Source organism: Dufourea novaeangliae, unplaced genomic scaffold (assembly GCF_001272555.1).
Source record: "Dufourea novaeangliae isolate 0120121106 unplaced genomic scaffold, ASM127255v1 scaffold64, whole genome shotgun sequence".
NCBI lineage: Eukaryota > Metazoa > Arthropoda > Insecta > Hymenoptera > Halictidae > Dufourea > Dufourea novaeangliae.
In genome coordinates this window covers 284,467-296,674 of record NW_015373954.1, presented here as the reverse complement: position 1 = coordinate 296,674, position 12,208 = coordinate 284,467, and the positions used below count along the sequence as shown (strand labels likewise).

The 12,208-nt window shown below is 38.7% G+C and overlaps 1 protein-coding gene across 1 annotated transcript in view; it reads left to right on the top strand.

The window, feature by feature from the left end:
* LOC107186255 (cyclic AMP response element-binding protein A) overlaps positions 1 to 12,208 on the top strand; it is a 30,655-nt gene that overhangs the window by 14,594 nt on the left and 3,853 nt on the right. The window contains exon 3 of the mRNA XM_015574084.1: positions 10,611 to 10,947. Coding sequence (XP_015429570.1) covers positions 10,611 to 10,947 — 337 coding nt within the window. The remainder of the gene's footprint in view (positions 1 to 10,610; positions 10,948 to 12,208) is intronic.

The following is a 12,208-nucleotide window of genomic DNA, read 5'->3' as shown; positions in this document are numbered from 1 at the left end:
GACGGCGATAAAAACGGAGGCCGCGGAACGGTCCAACGTGAAATTACGTACTCGTGTAAGTACGCACGCCGGCCGATAACGGCTTATCTACCAGCGGTCTTTATCGGGCTTGCTCGACTTTTCCGTTTTCCTTTCCATTAACCCTTCTTATTCGACCCTCGCGATTTTTTCTTTCTGTTTTTGGATACCTGTCTGACACCGATAGCGGTCTGTGCGCTCCCGCCACCATTTTCGAAGCGGTGTTATATTGCACCGTCCTTTTCCGGTACATTAAAGCTGCAAATCGAGTGTTGCTTTATCAGAATCATTTTAAAACGAATGGACGTTTTTTTCTCGTACCTCGCAGAGATCACGACATTTGGAACCGCTCGAGCCCCTAGTGGTTTCACTTGTATAAATATTTCACAAAACTCCAATCCATGGGACGAGCAGTTTCAACTATGTCGTTTGTTTTTAAAAACAGTTGTGTCAATAGAACGATTCCTAACGTTTTACGTGGGAAGTGTCTTCGATATTTAATCCTCGTGCTTTGTTCGATAAACTATTGCATTACTATTCCATGAATTAAATTTGGCCTGAATTGGAATCGAATTAAAGGAATATAATTGCTTGTCGCTAGATAGGAATATATGTAGGGTTCTGGTGTCAAATTAATTTACAAATTTCTGTAATAAAATATATTATTAAGGATCAAACATTGGGTTAATAGTGCACAAGGGTTAAACAAATTCTCCCTCGTAATGGGGAGGAGAATTTAATGGAGTGGTTGTCACAGAAAATAGATGTGCAATATATCTATATGTACCTACTTCATTTATTTAATGATCTTGTTAGCATACAATGGATACAAGTATTGAGAATAATGTGCAACTAGAAATGTAATATTCAGATACGGCTTTTGCCTCGATGAATGGTCGACGTTCAACACCTGTCGTTCGAAAACTTATGATTAATGTTACGCTGTAGCGCCAACGAGATCACATTGCTGTGTTTGTGTGTGTCTGCGTTAGTACATACCCGTGCGTTATTGTTGTACTTGAACAATAGAAAAAAAATTCAGTTCGCTTTATCTTTTACAAGCGACGACTGAAAATATGCCTACGAGTTTTCAGATAATTCTTCAGTGCAGCTCGGAAATTATCGGGCTTCGTGTTCGGGCATAAATAATTTTCTACGGTTCCGTTTCGAAGTTAATGCACCTCTTTCCGTACTATCACCGTGTTAACGACACGTGGCACGATTATTATTCCTCCGGTCGATTGCGTTAATATCCAATTTTTGAACGGTTCAGATATTCATTTCGAGGTGAACGGTAAATATACGTTCGACGCAAGGAAAGAGAAACTCTTCTGAATCAATAACTTGCGACGGTATACGTTGTTTAATCTTAATAGTTGCAAATTTATTATCATATGAACGCTCGATCGCATAATTGTTAAAAATACCGCGTGTCACAGGCGTTTGGGAAAAAACAGATACAGGCCGAGAGATGTTGGATCAACAACAGTTCGTGGAAACGGAATTCGACGGCACGCAATTGTATTAATCTGTTCATCGAGGGACAGATTTACAAAACCGTGTCGTGTTTCCGTTTCCTACATATATTGTTCCGCCCTATGGGCAAAATTCTCATGGGAGTAATTAAAGGATGAGATTTTTCGGGTCGATTTTTTAACTGCCATGTTACAGAGAAAAAAATTTCAGACAATTTCAAACGATGGTTCTCGTTACATATTTATTACTTTTTCTTAACGATTGACTGTCTCGATTTATTTCTTGGTTTATGTAATTATAGAAGTAACGGTATCAAACTGTTTTGCTACTAATAATTAAATTAATGAATAGATTACCAGAAAAATGGTGTAGCAAAGTAAATAAGAATCGATCAAACGTATTAGTCTTTTTATGTTTATTACATAATTATTATAGTGAATTTGAAGATGCCTCTTCGAAGACACTTTTAGCTGGCATCTTTTCACCGAGTGTTGTCATCATTTAAAAGTATTTTTTAGCAGAAATTTATATGCATATTTATGAAGTTTATTTATGGATCTTCAATGCATATGATGGAAATGATCGAATGATCGAATTTAACTGATAATAGAACTAATTTTTTACCTTTCTTAACTGCAGTATTTAACATGATTGATTTTAGTGCTATGCTAAATAGTATCTTGAAACGAGTCCAGCACATTATATAATTTTTCAATAAAAAAAACGTGCTATATTAATAATTACCATTCATAAAAGTAACGTCAAGTACACAAATCAGTAAAATCTGTCTTCATGCGTAACGACCTAAACCACTCATTACAGAAATAAATCGATTAATCAAGAGTAATTCAGATATAGATGGAAAAATGAATGGTTGAGTCAATAAGTAAAAGAAACGCAAAGTTATATTTTTACAGTCTGTCGTTCTCAGGAAGCAGTGTAAATTCTTACTAAGAAGTTGATCGGCTTAGGAAGGCAACTCCGTGGAAAGCGTCGTATTTTCCACGAGTTCTCTCTATACAATCTTTTGCCGGGACTAGACCCATCGACTACCTGTTGAATATCGGTCTGTCTGCCGTGCTTCGGGCGGGGGAAGTGTTGTCCGTGTTCCACCGGGAGAAAATCAACGCGTAAATAATTCCCAAAGGGCCACGTGAGAACTCGTCTGAATTCCAGAGAGCTGGCGAGTAGAACGAGCCAGTCAGTGACTTGCACCTCGGTCTGTCCGATCAACCTGTCCCGCCTTGACTCAACGATTTTTGGGCAGGAAGCTCGTACCTGTCCCTTGAAATCCGTCCAACCCTCCTGTGGGAACAGAACATTCGGAATTTTTGGCTTAGTAAGCTACCCGTGCGTGCATTTGTTACCAAACCACGAGGTTATCTTCCATTATCGTCATTGATTTATTAAATACTTCTTTACAATTACAAAATGGTTAGAAAGAAGCATTTTTTAAAAACAATTTCGAGATATTTAATTCGTGTATTTTTGAATGGGCTCCAGGTGACAAGCATCCGGTTAGAGTGATGAACCTGTTAGACTTGACATGATTTTTCGACACGATGCTCTGACCTATCCTTTAAAATTCTTTCGATACTTTTGATCGGAATGGGACGGGTAGAATTTATAAGAGAATAAATACGACTATATCTTTCTGCAGAATTACGAACATACTTAAAAGGAGAAATTTATTAATAATTTCGTAATTTCTGTTCCATATCTTTTTTAAAACACATAAAAATTACACCTAAGAATTATATTTTAAAAGTGGTCCACTATTTTTTCCAATTACCAGGCATTTTAAATTAAAATACCTATCATCTCAGTTTCTCACCGAATAACAATGGTGTTGTAAGATGTTTGAAAATCATTATCCACAAAAGTGAAACAGTATAGATCCTTGCTTTCCACAGAATCTAGTTCTAATTTCGTCAAGAAATCGTGGATCATTTATTGTTACACTTAATAATACTAACTATCAGCCATATACTCGATAAGCGAACGTATAAAAACAATTTGTTATGTTTTCTCATATTATTCATAACAGTACTTCAAAGAATCCTGAATTACCATTTACATTATATGAATCAATCGATATAATGTGCTACGCATAAATTCGATCGTTGACTAGAAAAATAGTCTCACCTACACAGTTTAGCTTTAGGTAGTTAGCCTACGATCAGACATAAACTGAGACCTAAATGTCGTGTGTGTCTGTGTGCAAGCCAGAATTTTCCATCGTTTCAAGGTTTCTAGAGTTTCTCGACTTTCCTGGGATAGTTGACAGGGAACGACGAGTGATACCAGTTAGGGAAGGGATCAGGTTTTGAAACGAGTCGTGCACGCTGTCCAGGGACCTGTCGTCGTCTTCATCGTCGTCGTCATCGTCGACGTCGGCTACGTTGTCGTTCCGTGGCCTGTTAAACGTAGAGAGGGGAGTATAGAGCGAAGTGACGGGACGGTTTCGATGGGACTCGAGGACGTTCACCTTTTTTCGTGACTTCGTCGAGCCTGGTACACGCTGGTAAAAGTGTCTTCCGCCGACTAGAATCCTATAGGTCGCCCTCTTCTCTCTACCACGATTCTCTCGGAGGGGAAAAAAACAAGTCACCTGGTATATCTGCTCGGGTCATTTTTCGGTACAACGCGAACTTACGTTTCGACGGGCGTTATGTAAAACGCCTCGTAAAATGCCACCAAACGGGATCCTGAACTTTGTACAGGTCGAGCCTGGTGACGTTTTAACGATTTTCGGTGATCTTCAAATTACGAGAAGTTTCGAGCTTCGAATTTTTATAAGTAGAGATTCATGTTTATAGGAATTTGGTAACTTTCAGTTGTTCAGCTTGAGAGTGCAAATTGATTGGGATTCCGAGGTTGTTCTGAAATTCTCTGAATTTCATCTGTCAGAATTTAAGAATTCTTCGTGTACCTGGAAACTTTACACTCTAAAGACCCTGGAATATAGCAAATTGTACTGGAACGGACTTTTTTACATTTTTCAAACATAGCCAAAGAGTAAGATAAAATTGACAAGTGCGAAAATAATCGAAAATTTGATGGTCTTAAGCGGTTTTTATACTTGTCGTAAACTTTTTTCTGCAAGCGAATACTTTATTCTGGTATGATTGGCGCGCGAATGCCAGGAAGTTCAAGAACTTATGCAACACTGAATATTTGATCGCGCGACAGCAACATGCAAGGTGTTTGCCACGAATAGCTGGATCGTTTCTATGTCATGAATCGAACGAACATTACCAGGGATCGGACGACGAAAATCCGTGGCCGATTGATCGGAAACATTTGATCAACATGAGAATGCAGAATTTCGGACGCGATATTTACGGCCCGTGATTTTGCACGTTACCCAAACGATGCCGGGCTCTTTGAACGATAACGAGGTCAGTGTTCCGTGAAACGTGCGAAGAGTGTATCGAGAAGAACAAAAAAAAAACAAATGTATTATTAATTTCGAATGAAGTCCATGATGTGGTGTGTGTCCTCGCTTGTTTCTGTAGTAAATGGAAATTAGTCACGTCCATAACTCACTAGATAACGTGTAGATGTATGATCATTTTCTGCATTAAATAGTGTGTTCAGCCTACAAATTGTGGTACCTTGCCAAAAAGTGAATTCCTTAGAAAAATGAAGATATCTCCTTTCTGCTCTTAGAATGAACATCTTTTAGTTCTTTCTAAGTTTTCGGTGATAGGTAATTGCGTTGAATATTTAATTTCATTGGTTCCGGTGTGATGAAACATGATCTAGGTTCTGAGAATAAAATTTTCCTTGGGCATATCAAGACGGTTTTTATCTTGAATAGAATCTTCGTTTACTTCACCTCTCTACCATAGTGCTGGTAACGCCGACAATTTGATTAATTGATACGATATAGGGAGTTTTATTGATTACTCGTGGGACATACTATACTTCAGGCGTGTAACAGCGGATTTCAAGGATCTTTTCGAGAGACCTCGATGTAGAGAACATTTGCATTTGGCAGCATACTACACTAGTAAATTTTTGAAAATATGAAAATGCACACTTATTGGTGCAATTATAATTGATCAATAATCGAATCATTAATTGAGTTATATAACACCTTTCGAGATAATATTCATTCGATATTTTCCATTTTTTATAGGGGAACAATTTTAATATTCAAAACGCTTTCAACCAATTCGATATTACCAGAACTGTGTTTTTATTTCGTTTTGTACTTAAACATGCTCTTAGACATTAGTTGTTACCCTCTCGAACATTTCAAAAACATAAATTGTCGTAATATTCGTTGTGTCTTTGGTTCTTTTACAAAACTCCGTGAAATTATCAACTTTTTCCTCCTGTTGAGTTTAATGTGAATGAAATTATTTTACATCTATTTTTAAAAGACTTGTATCTTTGGATTTGACTGATTATTCCCAATTTCAACTATATTATATTAAAATTCCCTTTCTTAGCTACCAAATGACAAAAATCAGAAGATCAATAAAATTAGACCTATCGTGTTTTTTCTCCGTGATTTTCGTATGTTCACGAATTTCATTCTACAGATCGTCTGAAAAGTATAACATACATATATTTCCTACTTTGCGTCTGAATCGAGTCTTCGTTTCCGTGATCAATTTTCCTCTCTAAGGACAGGTTTTGTCGTATTCTGAATGGATAACGATAGTGTTCTGTTGCGAAAGATTCAGTTCCGTAGAAAAATATCGTTTGTCGCAACAGCCGAAACGGAAATTGGCAGTTTCTAACCGTCGGGATCTATGGTTTCGCGAAGGCATTGACATGAACGGGCTGAGCCAGCGAAATAACCGTTGGAGAAAATTGCTGAGCTACGGGATCCGTCGGCTCTTGCACTTCCTATATAGCTTCTCAGCGAATTAATATCGATGGTGAAATTGACGAGTACTTTCTAGAAGTGAATCCCCCCGAATACTTTCCTCATCACGAGGTTATCAATTGTATGCCCCACAAGTAATAACAAATTTTTCTGGTACAGTTGAACAACGAATTCAACGAAACTTAAAATATAAAATTTTAATGCTTCATTAACAATACGAATTTTTGCTATATTTCTTATGTATCCATTCGAAAGATAAAACAATTCGTCACTCTAGTTCTTAGTTGTTTCTAAACTGAGAAAACTGAGTTCAAGGTTGACGAACTTTAATGTTATGGAAGCAGGAAAGTAGTGAAGTAATCAAAAACACTATAGTATCATCTACTGAATAGCTATTTATTACAATATTTCACAAAATTTTGTTTTACTATCAACATAAATTTTTAATTGTTGTTAGTATTCGGGAATACAACTATTAAGAGAAAAAAAAACTTTCAATCTTTCGGAGTTAGGATTTGAAAGAATATTTGTTGCTTTCTAGGTTGAATTTTCTTTATATTATGGTGAATTTGTATTATTTGGACTAATGAGAAGTAGATTGATTAACTACATTTTTTTTAAAAATGGAGGTAGAACAGTTAAAAACTCGGGCGACGAACTAGAGAGATGATTTCTATAATTCATGTCAGTTAAGTTCGATTTTTCTGCATTTCTGAGGCGTTAGAAGATTTTTCATTGGTGAAATCCATGTACCAGCGAGAGATAGAAAGTTTTCACGAGAATATTTACAAATCATTGAACGACTCGTTTATAAGTGGCGCGGAAGGAAGGAATTCGTAGAGGCTATATCGAAGCACCCTTATCTCCCGATGGACGAAGAAGAAAATGACCCGTTACCGGCCACTTCCGCCGGAAGTTGAAGGTGGTAGGCGTGAGATAAGCGGCGATACTGAAGCATAACGGAGAACCAGAGGAGGGTTGGAAACTGACGAAGAAGGAGGAAGAGGAGAAAAGGAAGAGTCGTGTCACGACCTTGGATCCGAGTTCCGCATTGCTGAAGCGCAACAAATCACCGTGAATCTGGTTGTTTCTGGGCAGTTTCGAATCTTTCACCCTTACTTCTCAAGTGGTATTTTATTTCAAGACTTTCGAATCACTGACCGGTCGTTTCAAGTCTTTTTCCAATGCTGATTGACTGTTTCGTAAATTTCAAATTATCAACCGGTTTTTCTGTTTCCTCTCACTAGGGAATGATCCCAACTCTCCGGCTTCGATTTTAACGGGATCTTGTAAGATGATAGTACGTAAGCTTGTAATGATATGTATGAAATATTGCATGTAGATATTCGATAATTTTAGAGACGTATACAATTCAAGTTATAGACCTTCAAGCCAGAGAGAGAATTGTCAAACGAGCACGGTCCCAGATTGTTGGTAGCTAATTATCTAAGGAAAAATAATCGTCTCCTTCTTAAAAAAAGAAACATCACCGACTTCAGTCTCTTTGCCGATTAAACGAGCCGTGACGAATAGGGCCGTGCGACAGACACTACTTCCGGACACCGATTCTAAAGTCCCACTGCAGCTCCAACTGATCAAACATAATTCAAACTGACTACACTACCGGGCAAAAGTATAGTACCAGGTCTGCTAATTAAACAAAAACAAAATATATTATTCCACAAAGATTTTATAACAGTAATATGCTAAAACTAATCGAAAATGATTTGTATACGCACAGATTCCATATCTGTTCATTATATCCCAACACAACAAATGAGTTCATGTTCCATCAATCATGAACTCTGGTCCCATATTTTTGGCCGATAGTACTCGACAATCAACAAACCTCATTTCCAAAATATGAAGCGAACACATACCTACTCAAAAAGCATCGTATTCACCTAAATTCATTGGATCCCTGAAATTAATGGCTACAAATGTCTCTGTATCTTCAAACGCACATTTTCTTTGTACATTTCGAGGGGACGACAGGAGGATCCAGCCGTGACGAAACAGAAGGAAAAGACCGAGGGGAGTTGGACTCGGTCGAAGAGGTAGAAAAAGTAGAAACCGCTCTGCTGGGGCTGACCTTGGCTCGGGAGTTCCGCATTGCTCGCGAGCAGAAGGGCCTCCGTGTGATCGTCGGGCCCAAGCGGGAATAAGGGCGCAGTGGGACCGCGGCTGGCCTGGCCATCGGCTTTTCCCGCGTCGGCCGACCTTCAACTTGACCGCTCGACTCGTCGACGGAGCGCCCTTCTCCTTCGTCCGAGGCGCAGCGCGCCGTGACCGCTTCGGGATACGCGCGCGTACAATTTTAGAAGCGCACCGGGGTCCTTGACACCTTCGTAGCCGAGACAACTGGCAGCCATTGACAGCCTCGAACGTTGCTCTCCCCTCTTTCACCTCCTCTTCCACAGTCGTCCATTGATTTGCACCGCTCCTCGTCCACACGATGCCCTGGCAACTAGGCGCGCGAGCGAATCGAGATGAAACCTTTCTAATGGCGGGCGGAAGGCGATTTCCCTTCGGATGTACATTATCTCGATTACTGCCCGTTGGGAAAGGCGCCACTATTCGATGTGGAAAGTTTAATGTACAGAGTAAAAATGATAGTTTAATCGTTTATGTAACTGGAATGGATTGACAAATATTTGGGAATGTCTGGTGGTACACCTCAAGGATGAGTAACTGTACCTGTATCAACCATGGGTCTAGATTCTAGCCTCTAGACGGTTTTCCTTAATCAGATGTGAACGGTTCTTTGCTTGCCTTTGTAGTTTATCACTGAATTATAATTGTATTAAAGTAGGAAAAATGGTGAAGTGAACCGTAGGTGGGACAGTTCGTATAATGATGATTGAGGTCTAGGGCCCAAGAATAATCTAGTTGTACCTTCCAATCACGTATTAGAAAGATCAGAGTTCAACATTGCAAAAGAGACTGGAAATTGGAGGAAAAAGTGTTCTTATTTATTGGAATAGAATTACGAACAGATACAGGGAGCCAATAGTCTTCTTTGGAGTCGATAAGCTATGACGATGATTGACACTGAACAGTTTTTTTCCTTCTTTAAGGACGGTCCTAGAAATGGCCAAGGCAAGGCAGATAAGCGTAACTTGTTCACATATTCACTCGTCAGCTACAGGGTGATTCATCCAACTCGACGACCTTGAGTCACTGGCAGGACGTTATGGAAAAGTTGTTTAAACAACTGTTGTCTGCTATCAAAGGGGACATGGTAATCAGGCTTTGGCGACTTGGTCGTCTCCTCGAATTCTACGTTCAGGTTAAATCGAGCGAAAGGCAGTATGGTAACTGAAGAAGCCCCAATTTGAATTCAAACCTCGGATCTTCCTCATTGAGATTCTTGGCATTGACTCCGTAAGTGCCATGGTTATCGAAAGTAGTACCAACCTGGTCTGAGATAGTCGTATAGTACAGGAATTACGTAACAGAAAATTTGTCGACGCCTATTTGCTACTGATCAAAAACATTCACCCAATTATTCTAATATATAATTTTCATTCATAGAAGCTCTTTCTAACTTCTGTTCCTATCAGTCTATAGACATCTAAAGCTTCTAATTAACCCGAATATGCCCACCGCCCTGCTGTAAGGGCACCCAACAGGTGTCTGTATGCTATTGTTTTTTTCACGTTGCGCGGCTAAATGATAAATGTCGCACCACTTACTAAAAATTACTAAAGTACACTAAAAATAGAAATGATTCAGCATAAATATTCTAAAATATATTATACATGTATATGGACTTGGTTACTATACTATTACTTAGCTCCCATTCATCCTTTTATTCTTCAAATACATCCCACTCCGTGTCCTATCCATCCTCTTCTATCACTCCCTTTCTTCTCGAAATCTCTTTATTTTATTTTCTACCTTTTCTAACCAATCTACTACTTACTCTTCTTTCATTTCACATAATACTTACTCTAACGTGCAGTTCGCTCTTTCCAATCCATAACAGTACCCTACATACACACTATCCTCTAACCAATATCTATTGTACCTTTCTAAATTCCCACATTTTGTCCTAACTATTACCTTTTGACTATTTTTGCTTCCCCTTACGGTCAGCTACTCTGGTAACTTATAAATCTCTACATCCTAAAAGATATTAAATAGAGTAATGGTATAATGAAAGAAGTATATTTTAGACAAAAATTTCGGCTATGTCAGGATTTCACGTATGATTTGTAAATTCGAACGTTGAACATGTTATATTTTTCATGTACGTTTTTTACATTTGCAGGCCCTGGGTCAGGACGTTTTATTGGGGGCCAAGGAAGAAGAATGGGGGAACGTGCTCTGCGTCCGGGACAAATCCTCGTTGGGAGTGGTCTTGAGGGATCGTTTGATGACCGACGCCGCTCTCGGTGGTCCGAGACCGATAAAATCGGAGCACAGTTACAGCCTCCTGGCGTCCAGCCCTCCGCCGAGCCCAGCAACCCCCGGTGCCAACCCCCACACACCGAATTCCGGGTCGTCCGCCGACACGGTCGCCGCATCCCTCTCGAACACCAACTCCTCTATAGACCCCAATAATCTGGATCACCATAAATCGTTGGATATTCGTAGCAGAATCGACGGTAAGAAATCACAATCAATTCTTAACGCTACTAAAGGAACAATTATTTGAAATATTACTTTAATATTCAAAAAAGATTATTATGTTGTTCTACAGATATTTTAGAAAGAGACTTATTTATAAGGGATGTTATTAGGACTATTCTTCATAAAGAATTTGTCTTCTTAGCTTTTATTCTTCAAGTTCAACGACCTTTTTCCAAACCCACTATACAGGATAGTTATGAAGCAGAGACGGGCACAATTTTATTCGAATAATACACAGTGAAAAGTTGCAGTATCTAGGGGCATCATTCTGAGCTTTAAACAGTTAATGAGATTAAATAATTGTTTGCCAAATATCGACTCGTTAAAGAAGACGTATTATTTTATTATTAAAAATTGGAATTTCTATGCTTAAACGAAGTACTTTTTAAATCTTTTCTGCAAACGCATCGATGCAGCAGTAGTATTTTTGTTTAGTGGCAGAATATACTTTTTTTATATTACATTGGTACAATCTATATTCTACAATTTCTGTACTATTCCAGACCTAATATAATGAAAGGTCGTAAAATATTGTGCCTTTTAAGGCAGCGAATACCTTCTGTAGTGGGAATAAAAATTGACCGATCAGAGACTCAGCCCACTCTCCGACACAATGGTGGGCGAAGCACTTCTGCCTTCGTCGAAAGAATAGGAATTCAGTATTTTTCTGTATGTTCATTTCGTATCTTTTCCATTTGTGACGATCACTCGATGATAATACCGTTTTAATACCGGATCTCTAAAAACCCACCGCATAAAGATCTTTAATGATAGGGTGTATTATAACAGGATTCGGGGGAAATGTAATACTCGCCATTCCAAGGAACTAACGTAATAATGGGATATATACCGATATCAATGTCGCATGATTTATTACGGCCACACGTAGTTGATCCATTAAGTACTGAAGACGACACCGTTCCGCGTGGATCGCGACGTATCAGAAGCGCATAATGATCGGATCTGATTACCACTGTTGCACGATTTCTCAGACGAGGTTTCTATCGAACGTTTTCGTGCACACTAGAATGTTTCAACGTTTGATTAAAATTGAATCCACTGTTTTTACTGACGACTGTACAGTATTATTCCATCGGTTCCAGAGAAAATCGCATATGGAACAGTTGTTCTGGAAAATATGCATATGTTTTACGATCATGTTTTAAGTGCTTGAGAATACTATACTACTTATGGCAAAAAATATTAATAATGAATGAAACTGAATGAACGTTAGTC